The 15,694-nt window shown below is 40.0% G+C and overlaps 1 protein-coding gene across 1 annotated transcript; it reads left to right on the top strand.

Moving 5' to 3' along the window:
• Positions 1-7,533: 7,533 nt before the first annotated feature.
• On the top strand, positions 7,534-9,018 carry LOC112164118. Its single transcript, XM_024300361.2, has 2 exons — positions 7,534-8,383; positions 8,963-9,018. The coding sequence occupies exons 1-2, from the start codon at positions 7,534-7,536 to the stop codon at positions 9,016-9,018; spliced, it is 906 nt and encodes a 301-aa protein (XP_024156129.2).
• The last annotated feature ends 6,676 nt before the right edge of the window (positions 9,019-15,694 follow it).

The raw sequence follows: 15,694 nt of genomic DNA, 5'->3' as shown, positions 1-15,694 counted from the left end.
ATATCTTAGATCCTTTCAAGTTGTTGTGGAATATAGAACAATATCAAACATGGACTTGTATCCCCCCTTTTCTTTTCGTATGATTTTGCGATTACTTCCATGTTCTCTAATAAAACTGAGTGCCAAGTCATATGTATGCTCAACAATTCAAGCACAAAATTTCAATTTTTTTTTTTTAACCTTTTTTTATAGAAAAAACAAAAATTTATAGTAAAAGTAGTACCGTAATGACTCACACACAAAAATATTCAAAAATAGCTATAATCACTCACCTTTAGTAACTCAATTATTACTATTGATGAGATTCGAACTTGGGTGGGCTTAATATTTGTTAAAACACTAAACCAAACCTGCAAGTCCTTAACATATGTATATATTACCAAGTTTGTATGTAGATCCTCCCTTGCTAGGAAGTGTTAAATTACACAATAAAATTGCTCGCACCTCCTCTCTCCTTTAGCCACCAAATCCCATCTTACTAAGATCTCATTTTGTAAATGCAATTGCTTTATGTTAGAATTGCGATTCAAAAATTCCTTCAAAACTCAATACTACCAATGGTTAACCCAAGGATTGAAATATCTGTGATATTTCTGATATATTTTCCGATATCTCTCTTTTTAGAAGGACTGATATATCATATGGGGAATTATCTTCCACAGTTTCTGTGAAATTTCTTCGATACAGTCAAGTATTCCTGATATATTAAATATTAGGGATATATTCTCAATAAAATGAAGAAATATCTATGCATTATGACAATAAATCCCGCGGCAAAGCGCAAGCAAGTTTTCCAGTATATATACATATTAATTCATGAATTATGATACATATAAAAAAAGGGGCCGTGACCACTTACCCAATTTTAACCAAAAAATTGCCCACTTGCTCCACTAAGGGTTTTTTGACCCCATTTACCCAATCTAACTTCTACTGACATAATTACCCTCATTTTAATCTCTCTCCTCCCCCCTCACCGATCTCTCTCTCTCTCTCTCTCTCTCTCTCTCTCTCTCTCTCTCTCTCTCTCTCTCTCTCTCTCTCTCTCTCTCTCTCTCTCTCTCTCCCTCCGGTGCGGCGTCGAAATTAGGATTAGCGTTTTCTCTCTCCGGTGCGGCGTCGAACTCCAGATCATGCCTGAAGCTCTCTCTCCGGTGTGGCGGTGCGGCGTCGAACTCCGAATCACGCCTGAAGCTCTCTCTTTCCACCGGCGGGGCGGCCTCGAACTCCAGATCTTGCCTGAAGCTCTCTTTTCACCTCCGGTGCCGCGTCGAACTCCGGAATCACCCTGAAGCTCCAGTCAGAACTATCAGAGTTTAACTAAGTCTAGATGCAGAGCATCGACGGCAAGGCCGATAACAGGTTGGTGTAGACCATTGCTTTGCTTATGCTGCTCTTCGCAATTCCGTTCACTGTTTCTGCTATGGGTATCGGGCCTCACCCATCTTCAATCTGTTTTGTCCATGGCAATTCCCTTCACTGCTTCTGCAATGGGTTTCGGGCTTCACCTATTGAAGTCGGAGAAGGGAGATCCGCAACCGTCGAAGTCAATGATGGGAGGAGAAGAAGAAGTGGGTGCCCAGAGCATTTTCTGGGTGCCCGGACTTTTTTTTTTTTTCCGGCTTCCTGAGTTTTTTTTTTTTTTTTTAATTTTTTTCGGCAGTAGACACATTATTAGCCCCCAGTAGACTTTGATACGATGGACAGGGATCACTATAGTGTGGTGTTTTGATAAGTTACCTGTTGTTTTCTGTGTATTAAAGTCAAATTATCTGTGAATCCTACAAAATGGTGCATTTTTGGTGGTCTATTGGGAGGCAGTAGAGACATTGGACTTTGTATTGGGGGGCAGTAATATGATTACTGGGGGGCAGTAATATGATTATAAATTGATCAATTGTGCCTGTAGTGTATTCATTTTGGTTTTGGGAGTTCATACAATTCACTGGACGGCAATAATATGATTTTTGGAAGGCAATAATATGATTACTGGGGGGCAGTAATATGATTACTGGGGGGCAATAATAGCCGGATTCCTGTCATCGGTCGCCGGATTTCGGTTACCGGTTTCTGGAATCCGGTTACCGGTCGCCGGAGTCCGGTCACCGGTCGCCAGAGTCCGGTCACCGGTCGCCGGAGACCGCGCCGGCCACTGGTCACTGGAGCACAGCAAGGTGGAAGGTGACTTCTCTCTCTAAGTGAGAAAGAAGGAGAGGGCAAAAAAGTCTCAAGAAAAAAGAAAAAAGAATTAATTGGGTAAAGGGGAAATAATCCCTTAGAGTGTTTTGGGTAAATGGGGTTAAAAAACAGTTGGTGGAGCAAGTGGGCAATTTTTAGCCTAAAATCGGGTAAATGATCATTTTCCCATAAAAAAAAACATCAAAAGTGTTGGTTTCAGAAGATGGTTATTTCTTTTAAAAAAAGAATCCTTTTAATGACCCATTTTTTTGTTTCTTTTCCAGCGATGCTTTTGTTTTCAATATCAGTAGCGTTTTCATTTATATTAGAAATTCATATATGCTACATATGATAAATTTTTTTATTTTATTTTATTCATGCAGATGCACCTAAGCTGCGCTTTCTCTTCTTTACTCTTACATTCTTTGAGAACTGTATTTTTTTTTTTTGTGAACAAAGTAACCAATCATTCATCTCAAGCCAGAATGGCACGGATACATATGTTCCCTTGCCAACTCTAAGGCAAGGTTAGGACATGGTATGTTAGTACCACTCATTAGGCAACCAGTGCTCATTTATTAAGAGCGACCCTATAAAACTATGAAATTAAACATAGTACATAGACGCATGCCAAAACATAGATACCCAAAACTCTTTGGACGTCAGCATCCACACTGATTTGGGCCTCCAAAATGTTCTTGTCACCGCACCATAGTCAACCCACAACTCTTCTTTGGACATCCAAAGCTTGCAAATTGCATAAGGCCACAGAAATGATCTGGGCACCCCGAACTTGGATTTGGGCATCCCAACTGATTTGTGTACCCCATAATTGGGCTCCCCTTCTCCTTCAACTACTCCGGCCACCACCAATAATGTCGCCGCCGCTTATATCACGTCAACTTGCACTCAAACCTCTGCCTGCGCCCTTGCCACCATCTCCGCCTACACACCCACTCTGGCGGCAACTGTCTCTGTCGCGGCCACCATCACTGTCGCACATACAAGTTGCAGTCTATCTTGTCTCCACCCCGGATGCTGAGACATGTCTCTCTACATTTGCATAGGTATCCAACATCGAGTATCACCAAGAATTCTGAATTTGAGAAGTCCCCGATGCGATCGAGTCCGTCCAATCTTCGCAAACTCATCTTCCCCGATATGCTTGCTTTGGCAATGAATCACCGATTTCACCACCATCCTCAGGTCCTATAGTTTGACAGTTAGAGACCCGAATAAAGAGATCCACTCTCTCCTAAGAGCAAGCCACCACTGCCACTTGGAAAAAAGCTCACAAGGCTCGTCCCTAGAGGTCTGCCGCGATCTAGACCGAACTTAATCAGGCAAGGATAAGAAACCTTGAAAGTTGCAAAACCTTCATGTTGTTGGGTGATCGCCTAGAAGAACCAGTGTTGGAGGGCTGATATTGGATTGTGGGAGGTAGGAGCGCGTTTCTCCACTTAGGATGGAGATCCGCAGCTGTCGCCATGTTTGGATCACCGAGCACAGGCTGCTAGCGTCATTTTTACTTTAATCAACTAATAATGGATTTGTTCTTTGATAACTGTATGAATGAATGAATGAATGAAAAAATATGAGGCCAATTAAATGATGTTGCTTAAAACTAAAACCTCATTTTGTTTTTTCACTTGTCTTTTTAGTAACCTTTTATTTTAAGCCATGTAAAATGAAGCCACAAGTAACCGCCGGCGGACCACTAACCCATGGTGGTGTCACCATATTCAGCCTAGCTAGAGAACAAAAATGTGGAGTGTTGGAGTTGCCTACACCAAAACTCTCAACTCTTTTTTTTATTTTCACCCTTTAACCCCATGGATTACAGCTCTAATTTTTTTGGTGGAAGATTAAAGCTCTTAATTTATTTGTGTATTATCATTCAAATTGTGATGCCCCGGAAATTCATAATTATTTTCTGAGGATTTTTCCAGAATTAATTTTATAACTATTGGACGGTTTCGTGGCTCGTGGATGGAGCGGAAGTGTTTCGGGCGAATAATTAATTGAAGAATATGGTTTTAGGGGGGTTGCCAAAGGTTGACTTTTTATTCGTTAGGATTCTCCGAAAACTTCCTTCACGAAAGTTGTAGAGCGCGTCGATACGAGTTCGTGGACATGTGGAACGCGAGAATCGGAGTTCGTATGAGGAAGTTATGGCTATTGGAAAAAGTTTCCATTTTAGTATATATAGGAAAAATCAGAAATATATTTTCATTTCCTCATTTCCTTTTCCGGAAGCCTTTTTCTCTCTCTCTCTTCTCTCTCGTCCGCTCCCTCAGTATCGAAGAAAACCGCCTGACCCGACCCGAACCCGGCCGATCCGACCCGACTTTTCCGGCCAACTGCGGCGGTCTCCGGCCTTGAAACTTGGCCAGCAGGGTCGTCTCCTCCGTCTGGTCGTCCCTCTGGTGTTCTCTTACGGCGATTCTCCGTCTCGGTGGCAGTTCAAGGCGGTGCAGACTGGAGAAATCGGACCCGACCGGAAAACACAGTTCCGACGTCGGCACGGCTTCGATTTTCTTGGGTTGAGTTCAGAACAAGCTCCCTGGTCGATCCATGGTGGTTGTTTGGATCGATTCACGTGAAACTTCGATCAACTCGGATTGGATCACTGTTCACGGCTTGTGAGGTAGTTTTCGATCCCTTAGGCTTGTTTTCTGACTTCGATCCAGTTATGAGAATTCACAAGCATGCTTAGATGAAGCTTTTTGATGTTGGGAGTTTTGTGAAATAATGAGTTTTTGGCCGGCGGCGGTGCACCACCGTCTGTGGCGGTGTTCCGGCGGTGTTCCGGCCACTTAAGGAACTGTTTTTGGTATTATATATGTTCTAGTCGTTGATACGAGCGTTTCGATATATAATATGCAAATTTTGGAGTTCGTATGGAATTGTTAGGATTTTTACCGTTTCATATCGGTGAATTTATTCGATCCGTGAGGATTTGAGCGTCCGATCGACTTGTGGTTTGGTCACATCGATCGTGGACGTATTCCAGAGACTTCGGGAGGTCTCGGATGTGGTTTTGCCTCGATTGGCGCCACTTTGGGGGATTTTAGTTCAAAACAGGGGTTTCGGACTTAAAATTGGTTATGAATCGTTACTGATTTGAGATCATTGGTGAATAGGTGCTTCTAGAAGGTGAATTGGACGAGTTGTTGGTGATAGTGTACTAGTTCGGTTCTGTATAGAAGACGCAGCGGGATTCAGAGGTGAGTAATCTCACGAAGTTCATTTCACGAACGGGAATACCCTTATTATTTTAGAGTTATTTAGTTAACTGCAAACTATAGATGGTATTAGTGGCACTTTAGAGTAGATGATTACGTGTGTGTATATATATATTATGGATGTATATATATACATACGTATTCATGTATTAGTAGATATATGTTTACGTGAAATATATATGTTTTGGGTGGTTTGTGGATTTGTGAAAACAATATGCATGAAATGATGCTTTTTATTGTTTTGGGGTGTGGCTTTTGGAAAACAAATGATTTGTGGAAATGATTGATTTCGATTTGTTTTGAAAAGCGTTGAGATTTGAGAAAAGTGTTGAGATTTGGGTATGAAAACAATAGGCATGAATTGATGCTTTTTATTGTTTTGTGTTATGGCTTTTTCGGAAAACAATAATTATGGAAATGTTGATTTCGATTGTTTTCAAAAGCGTTGTGATTTGTGTAACATTTTGGGTCCAATGCGACTCCTTTAATGTTTTGCTCCAAGGGACATTGCGGCCCGAGGATCGAAGGTCTGAGACCTTGGGCAGAATACCAGGTGACCACGTCTTTGGCCGGACGAGTGGTTACGTTTTTCAGTTAGAGCTCTAATCTGTCTGCCATATAGGTAATTCATGGGGTAACGGGAATTGGTTATTTACAACTCATGACATTACGTATTTTTAGGGAACAAGGTGTGAGTTGCTTCCTTATTAATGGTTTTTAAGGGGACAAGGTGCAAGTTGATTTCCTTATTAACGATTTGATAGAAATCAAGGTGTGAGTTGCTTTCTATGGTACGCTTATGGTACAACTGATAGAATTCAAGGTGTGAGTTGTTTTCTATGTTTTATTGATAGAATTCAAGGTGTGAGTTGTTTTCTATGTTTTATTGATAGAAATCAAGGTGTGAGTTGCTTTCTATGTTTTATTGATAGAATTCAAGGTGTGAGTTGTTTTCTATGTTTTATTGATAGAAATCAAGGTGTGAGTTGCTTTCTATGTTTTATTGATAGAATTCAAGGTGTGAGTTGTTTTCTATGTTTTATTGATAGAAATCAAGTGTGGCTTGTTTTCTATGTTTCGTTTTAAAAGGAAACAAGGTGTGAGTTGCTTTCTTTTATTTCGATTTGAAAGGAAATTAAAGTGTGAGTTATTCTCCTTTATTTCGTGTTTTAAGGAATTAAAGCGTGAGTTGTTTTCCTTATTTTTGGCGTGAGTTGTGTGTGGTTTGAGTTACTCATACGGGCTTGCAAAAGCTTACCGGGTTTGTTGTGTGGCAACCCGGTACACTATTCAAACGGTGTAGGGGTTAATCCTGCAGGTTAGGATAATCGGGGCTGAAGCGGAGGTAGCGCCTTTGCGGCTTTACGGTAGGATGCCATTTTGTAACTTTACCGTTGATTAAGGACTTCCGTTGTATAGTTACTCTGAGCTGCATTTACGTTTTATTTTGTTGTTGACAATCTATTTCGTAAGCATTGTAATATATAACTCTATGGAGCGAGTTTATATTAACTTTGAGGGTTCAGGGCATCAATATCTGTGTAAGTTAAAGGGAAAAAGATTCCAGGTATTTTGTATTGATGACTGGACGTTCACGCATATATAATTATGGGGTTATATATATCGATTTTCATGTGTGTAAAATCAGGGGCGTGACAGTTTGGTATCAGAGCGTAAGGTGCATATTTGGTGACAATCAATACTCCTCGAGTGATGGCCCGTCTGCAGCGGATCCCCATCTGATGCTCTTCGGTATTGATATAGTCATTGGGTATGCAATGAGTGTTGGAATGTGAGTCTTCAGGGTAGTGTTGGCTCAGTGAATAAGTTGTAGGAGCTTAAGGTAGCTTCTAGGAGTTATAGTCTTTTGAGGAATGAGGACCTTTAGATTTAACTCTTGTTTACGTAGGGGATAGAATTGTATCTTCTGACGTAGTAAGGTGGTTGATTTAGTCATAACATTGACTTCTACTTGTGATTGGGAGAGTACCTTATGGTTACGCTATGTTCTTTAGGTAATGGATCTTCAGGGAGACAGTGCTAAAGGTAGAGGCAGATTTTTCCTCTGAAGGAGTCTTACCGGAAAGATGAAGTGCAAGCATTGCTTTTGATGCAGCCTGTTCTGCCTGTTTTTGAGGGCATTAATACTACTCGCCTATCATGGTTGACTGGGGAAGTTACTAGATTGGGAGCAGTCGCATTTCATGGTGGTACAGACTACATGTTAGCCGAATGCTGGATCGAGAACATGGAGACCTATTTTAAGATGATTATCTGTACTGACGTTGAGAGGTGGATAGTAGCTACATTTCTCCTCCAGGATGAGGCAAAGCAGTGGTGGGATTTTGTACTGAAGACTAGGGATGTAGTCACCTTGACCTGGAGATGTTTTGTGGGACTCTTTCGAGATAAGTATTTTCCGGCTTCTTCTAGGGAGCAATTGGGGATCGACTTTATCTCATTAGTTCAAGGAACTATGAGTGTCAGAGACTATGAGGCTCGATTTTCACAATTGTATCGGTTTGTCTGGCCGATGGATGCAGAAAAGTTGGCTCGTAGGTTCGAACAAGGATTGAACTATGAGATCAGGGAGAAGGTGATTATCCTTCGATTGCCTACTGTGGCAATGATATTGGATAGGGCTATGGCAATCGAGCGGGAGCTCCAGGCTTCTCGGAGGGAGTCATCAATCGTAGGAGATTTCCGAGGAAAGGGAAAGGCAATTGCGGAAGGTAGTAATGCACCAGGTACTCAGGATGGGTCTCGGAAAAGACAGAAGACTTGTCAGCAGGCTCCTGTTGGTGTAGCCGCTGAACCTACTTGGATTGCACCTGTTGGGCAAGATGTGCCTTTGAGATGTTTTAACTGCAACGAGTTGGGGCATGTGGCTAGGAGTTGTGTGAAGCCGAAGTGCAGGAAATGTTACAAGTGTGGACTGAAGGGACATGTTGTTCGGGAGTGTACCCAACCTAAAGTTATGAGAGAGAGGACTCATCAGCAGGCGCCAGCTAGGGCTGCAGCTGCACCTGTTAGGGTTGCACCTGTGGGGCAGGTGGCAAACCATAAGTGTTTCAATTGCAATGAGATGGGCCATGTTGCTCGAGTTTGCACGAAACCGAAGAATTTGGTATGTTTCACATGTGGCCAGACAGGGCATTTCTCAAGGGATTGTACCCAGCAGCAGGGTAGGGGACAAGGGAACCAGCAGAGGCAACTGCCTCAGGGGCAGGCTAGGGTGTTTGCTATTGGTCAGCAGAATACCGAGGAAGAAGGTACTTTATCTATTTCTACTTGGGTTGTTAGAATGATGTGTGATAGTTGCGTACTTCTTTCCGTATGTTGTGTTGTGATAGGTTTTACTTGTTGATTATAGTTTGACCTATGAGTGTGGCATGTTGTGATGCATAGGCTTTGGTCGAATTGAATTGAATTGACGGTTTCATTTTCAATTCTAGTAACGTAAGGGTTACATTATCGTTGAGTGGTGCAGATACTGTTGTGATAACAGGATTCTGGACTCTTGTGTGATTTGTGTGTAGTATTGCAGTCACAAGGTTTTAGTGGGCAGGGTTTGAGATTGGGAATTCAAGAATGATAGGATTACCACCAAGTGGTGTGGTAACGATTCCTATTGTTGTGATACTAGGTGAGGTACCTATATCCACTATTGATCGAGGAAGTTGTACTTTGAAATGAAGGAATTCTTGCTGAGAATGAAAATTGGATTTGAGCTTGGTTTATGCGTACTTGTGGGATTGGTGCGTGTAAATTTCGGGACGAAATTTCTTTAAGGGGGGTAGAATGTGATGCCCCGGAAATTCATAATTATTTTCTGAGGATTTTTTCAGAATTAATTTTATAACTATTGGACGGTTTCGTGGCTCGTGGATGGAGCGGAAGTGTTTCGGGCGAATAATTAATTGAAGAATATGGTTTTAGGGGGGTTGCCAAAGGTTGACTTTTTATTCGTTGGGATTCTCCGAAAACTTCCTTCACGAAAGTTGTAGAGCGCGTCGATACGAGTTCGTGGACATGTGGAACGCGAGAATCGGAGTTCGTATGAGGAAGTTATGGCTATTGGAAAAAGTTTCCATTTTAGTATATATAGGAAAAATCAGAAATATATTTTCATTTCCTCATTTCCTTTTCCGGAAGCCTTTTTTTCTCTCTCTCTTCTCTCTCGTCCGCTCCCTCAGTATCGAAGAAAACCGCCTGACCCGACCGGAACCCGGCCGATCCGACCCGACTTTTCCGGCCAACTGCGGCGGTCTCCGGCCTTGAAACTTGGCCAGCAGGGTCGTCTCCTCCGTCTGGTCCTCGCTCTGGTGTTCTCTTACGGCGATTCTCCGTCTCGGTGGCAGTTCAAGGCGGTGCAGACTGGAGAAATCGGACCTGACCGGAAAACACAGTTCCGACGTCGGCACGGCTTCGATTTTCTTGGGTTGAGTTCAGAACAAGCTCCCTAGTCGATCCATGGTGGTTGTTTGGATCGATTCACGTGAAACTTCGATCAACTCGGATTGGATCACTGTTCACGGCTTGTGAGGTAGTTTTCGATCCCTTAGGCTTGTTTTCTGACTTCGATCCAGTTATCAGAATTCACAAGCATGCTTAGATGAAGCTTTTTGATGTTGGGAGTTTTGTGAAATAATGAGTTTTTGGCCGGCGGCGGTGCACCACCGTCTGTGGCGGTGTTCCGGCGGTGTTCCGGCCACTTAAGGAACTGTTTTTGGTATTATATATGTTCTACTCGTTGATACGAGCGTTTCGATATATAATATGCAAATTTTGGAGTTCGTATGGAATTGTTAGGATTTTTACCGTTTCATATCGGTGAATTTATTCGATCCGTGAGGATTTGAGCGTCCGATTGACTTGTGGTTTGGTCACATCGATCGTGGACGTATTCCAGAGACTTCGGGAGGTCTCGGATGTGGTTTTGCCTCGATTGGCGCCACTTTGGGGGATTTTAGTTCAAAACAGGGGTTTCGGACTTAAAATTGGTTATGAATCGTTACTGATTTGAGATCATTGGTGAATAGGTGCTTCTAGAAGGTGAATTGGACGAGTTGTTGGTGATAGTGTACTAGTTCGGTTCTGTATAGAAGACGCAACGGGATTCAGAGGTGAGTAATCTCACGAAGTTCATTTCACGAACGGGAATCCCCTTATTATTTGAGAGTTATTTAGTTAACTGCAAACTATAGATGGTATTAGTGGCACTTTAGAGTAGATGATTACGTGTGTGTATATATATATTATGGGATGTATATATATACATACGTATTCATGTATTAGTAGATATATGTTTACGTGAAATATATATGTTTTGGGTGGTTTGTGGATTTGTGAAAACAATATGCATGAAATGATGCTTTTTATTGTTTTGGGGTGTGGCTTTTGGAAAACAAATGATTTGTGGAAATGATTGATTTCGATTTGTTTTGAAAAGCGTTGAGATTTGAGAAAAGTGTTGAGATTTGGGTATGAAAACAATAGGCATGAATTGATGCTTTTTATTGTTTTGTGTTATGGCTTTTTCGGAAAACAATAATTATGGAAATGTTGATTTCGATTGTTTTCAAAAGCGTTGTGATTTGTGTAACATTTTGGGTCCAATGCGACTCCTTTAATGTTTTGCTCCAAGGGACATTGCGACCCGAGGATCGAAGGTCTGAGACCTTGGGCAGAATACCAGGTGACCACGTCTTTGGCCGGACGAGTGGTTACGTTTTTCAGTTAGAGCTCTAATCTGTCTACCATATAGGTAATTCATGGGGTAACGGGAATTGGTTATTTACAACTCATGACATTACGTATTTTTAGGGAACAAGGTGTGAGTTGCTTCCTTATTAATGGTTTTTAAGGGGACAAGGTGCAAGTTGATTTCCTTATTAACGATTTGATAGAAATCAAGGTGTGAGTTGCTTTCTATGGTACGCTTATGGTACAACTGATAGAATTCAAGGTGTGAGTTGTTTTCTATGTTTTATTGATAGAATTCAAGGTGTGAGTTGTTTTCTATGTTTTATTGATAGAAATCAAGGTGTGAGTTGTTTACTATGTTTTATTGATAGAAATCAAGGTGTGAGTTGCTTTCTATGTTTTATTGATAGAATTCAAGGTGTGAGTTGTTTTCTATGTTTTATTGATAGAAATCAAGGTGTGAGTTGCTTTCTATGTTTTATTGATAGAATTCAAGGTGTGAGTTGTTTTCTATGTTTTATTGATAGAAATCAAGGTGTGAGTTGCTTTCTATGTTTTATTGATAGAAATCAAGTGTGGGTTGTTTTCTATGTTTCGTTTTAAAAGGAAACAAGGTGTGAGTTGCTTTCTTTTATTTCGATTTGAAAGGAAATTAAAGTGTGAGTTATTCTCCTTTATTTCGTGTTTTAAGGAATTAAAGCGTGAGTTGTTTTCCTTATTTTTGGCGTGAGTTGTGTGTGGTTTGAGTTACTCATACGGGCTTGAAAAAGCTTACCGGGTTTGTTGTGTGGCAACCCGGTACACTATTCAAACGGTGTAGGGGTTAATCCTGCAGGTTAGGATAATCGGGGCTGAAGCGGAGGTAGCGCCTTTGCGGCTTTACGGTAGGATGCCATTTTGTAACTTTACCGTTGATTAAGGACTTCCGTTGTATAGTTACTCTGAGCTGCATTTACGTTTTATTTTGTTGTTGACAATCTATTTCGTAAGCATTGTAATATATAACTCTATGGAGCGAGTTTATATTAACTTTGAGGGTTCAGGGCATCAATATCTGTGTAAGTTAAAGGGAAAAAGATTCCAGGTATTTTGTATTGATGACTGGACGTTCACGCATATATAATTATGGGGTTATATATATCGATTTTCATGTGTGTAAAATCAGGGGCGTGACACAAATAAACGTTTAATCTATTATCATTCAAATAAACGTTTAATCTCTTTTCTTTGGTTTTAGAAAGCCACTTTCACAATTGGAAAAATATATGATTTCTGACTATATAATCATGGTGGTCTAGGTTAATATTATTGGTTCATATGACATGTACTTGTTGTTGATTGATTTCCGTAGTTTAATTATTTTTTTTACCCCTATAATGGTCCCCACTAAATTCAAATTATATTATTAACTTGGACCACCACATGACAATACCATGTAATAATCTCGGACCATAAAATAATTACTCACACACTTTACTCTCTCCCATCACTCCATGCCAACGGAAGAGAGCTCCATTTCTCTTTCATTCATAATTTCACACTTTATCCATCTTTTTGCTACATTATTTTTTCTATTAGAAGGACAATTGATCTCAAAGAAAACTTATAAATTTTTATAATTATATGTTCGAAATGTAAATTATTGTGATCAGTGATTAAATTAATTCATGATATTGTATTCATGTTGTTAATGTTATTAATCAAAATTTCATTTTCTCTTAACTATATCCATTATTTGAAGTTTGTTAAAGTGCACATGTCATGTTGACATGTCGCTTGGTTTTGCGTCTGTGCTAAAGCACGATCCTAGTATTTAGGCTTCAAACTCTGTGCTCTTACTCTTAAGTGCCCTTTGTTTTGTGTTCTACAAATCAGTCCACCAATTCTCACAGAGTTTTAATCGTAACAACACCAACACTCACGACTGACGTCAGTCAGTTTTCTCTCTTTCTATATCTACACCACGCCAAGAGAGAGAGATTTTGGTAAGGGTCGAGTGCAAATGGATTAGGGTTCAGACTGGTTTGGGTAACGGGAGGGGAGAGGTGCTTGTGTCAATTTTTGTTATTTTTACACATGTAAATGACTTTTGTTTTTTTATCATTTCCCCAAAAATAAATTCAATGCTCAAATTCATTCCTTTTTGTTTGTGTAGAATTTTCTTATTCAATAGAGAAGGTACCCTAAACGGTAGAGGTCCCATGAGACATTAAAAAGATTCAATTTAAGTATTTTGTTTGACAAAAAAAAAAAATCAGTATTTTGTGAATTAAAAAAAGTTTCTTTTGTAAATTCAAATTTAAATTAAATATCGTTAATTTAAATGTGAATTTTATTGTTTTATCCGGATTCCGATCAAGAGAAGGATTCCGTCTATCCCTTGTGTAATCCCCTTCTATTCCTAATCCATCTCCACTTTCTGTTCTTTGTTATCAATCTCTGCTCTGCTCTGCTCTTGTCTTAGGAAAGGTTCCCAATTCTCTCTAGCTGTTTGTTACCTTATGTTGCCATTAGCCATCGATTCTATAGTCCATAAGAATGCATTGATTGCCCCTACTGCTTGAGGCGTGGATCTGAAAAAGCAATGGCATTGGATTTTTCTGAATAAAATATCTCTGGTCCATCTAAACTAGCAGGCTCATGGAAAATACTGGCTTTCTTAATTAACTCTTGTGCATTGTTGCTCTAAGTACAAAATTGATGTTCAGTGTATATGATGAAGATGTTGCTGTGAGAAATTCCAAAGGACACCCCTTTGCATGTTCATATATTTTTCCTCACAAAAAAATTTCGTCTGTAAATCGGGATTATGATCTTTCTGGCAATAAGGACTTTAACATGCCAGGTTGATTGTACAAGTCTTTTCTACATGCTCTCTGCAGGTTCTAGGTATTCCATTTGATATAGATAGCGAGGGCAGGGGCAGTGCCTGTAATACAAAGGTTACTTGAACTTTCCTCGAGTAGTGCAAATTCATGTGGACTTGATCAGCTTACTTTCCTCTTTACGCTTTCACTAATGAAACTTGAATTCATCAAGAAGAAGGGGGAAAATAGTTTGATGTTGGTTTTAACTAAAGTTGGCTTGAAGGTGGAATTATATTAACTGCTAAAGTTTATAGAAGTTACGTGCGAGATGGTCCTGTGCATATATGTTTGACGTCTTTTGGCTGGACATAATACGTATATTGCTTAACATCTTCCTCACTAGTTTGCATGAAGTTCTGTTTGGATGTCACATAGTATTTTGAAGAGATGTATGTACTTTTCGTTTCGGTTTTCTTTTGTTCTTTTTTCAATTATGTTCTACATAATATTGAAGTATTCAAGAGAAATTGTAAAAGAAAAGCAAAATAAATCTGATGTTAAAAGAAATGCTCAGCTTAGACAAGTCTCTGTGCTACAAGCATGAGAAATAGAAATAGAGGAAAATGACAAACACAAAAGGATTAAGAGATTCAATAAATTGATTCAAACAGTTGGACAAGCAAGGCTGTAAGACTGGCAATGTACATTCTTGAAATGATACCTCTTTAGACTAGAGGGAGTTCCTTATGGTATCGGCTATATATGCAGCATGCAGTATATGCTACATATGATTTTAAAAAAAAAATCACCTTAGCTGCGTCTTCTCTTCTTTACTCTTCCATTCTTTGAGAACTGTATGAATGAATGAATGAAGAAATAAGAGGCCAATTAAATGATGCCGCTAAAACTATAACCTTATTTTTTTTCTTCTTCTTCTTTTCAAAACCTTTTATTTTAAACCACATAAAATGAAGCCACAAGCAACTGCTGGCCGATCACTTACCCATGGTGGTGTCACCGTATTCAGCCTAGAGAAACATAAATGTGGAGTGTTGGAGTTGCCAACACCAAAACTCTCAACTCTTTTTCCGATTTACACCCTTTAACCCCATGAATTAAAGCTCTAATTTTTTTGGCTGAAGATTAAAGCTCTTAATTTTTTTTTTCCTAATTGGGTTGATTTTATTAATAATCAAGCCATGATAGATAGATCAGAGTCTAACAAAACTTACATAAGGAATTCCGGGACAAACCAAATGAAACCTATCTAAACCACAATTAAACTCATTAAGATCAAAATGGACGCTCGCTGAACAACAAGCCTAACCTAAGCAAGAACAATCTCGCCCTCTAAGGAAAAAACATTCATCTAGTCTAATCTGCCAAGCACGTAATTATGGTAAAAATATCAACTAGAAATGTCTTAGAAAAGCTTATAGAAATTACCCCTACCGCAAAGGCTCGTGTCCAAAATTTCTTGTTTTGTTAAAAGCCTAAGCATGTACCTCCTCCTTTCCCTTGGGGTCAGAGTTAGTACCTACCTCAGGCTCTTCAGCATCCAACAACCTCGGCATCAGGTTGGTCCTCTTGGTTTCCAACTCTCCATCTTGAGACTTAGGTTTGTTCTAACAACCCTTAGTCGTCCCTTCTTCTTTGGAGTCTTCCAAATAGTAACCGGGACATCCACAAGTTCACCAAGATGAAACTTAGGAGGTATCTCTAACAAGTTAGGCTTTAGCTAGCCGCTTCTCCAAGCTC

Source organism: Rosa chinensis, chromosome 1 (genome assembly GCF_002994745.2).
Source record: "Rosa chinensis cultivar Old Blush chromosome 1, RchiOBHm-V2, whole genome shotgun sequence".
Classification (NCBI taxonomy): domain Eukaryota; kingdom Viridiplantae; phylum Streptophyta; class Magnoliopsida; order Rosales; family Rosaceae; genus Rosa; species Rosa chinensis.
The sequence above is the reverse complement of the archived record's forward strand: the minus strand, read 5'-3'. Positions and strand labels throughout refer to the sequence as shown.

Bases quoted from the DNA above. Each gene is read 5' to 3' on its own strand.
- LOC112164118 (XM_024300361.2), top strand. From the start codon at position 7,534: ATGCAGCCTGTTCTGCCTGTTTTTGAGGGCATTAATACTACTCGCCTA. The intron at 8,384-8,962 runs GTACCCAACCTA...ATTTGTGTGTAG, and splicing joins GGGACATGTTGTTCGGGAGT to TATTGCAGTCACAAGGTTTT.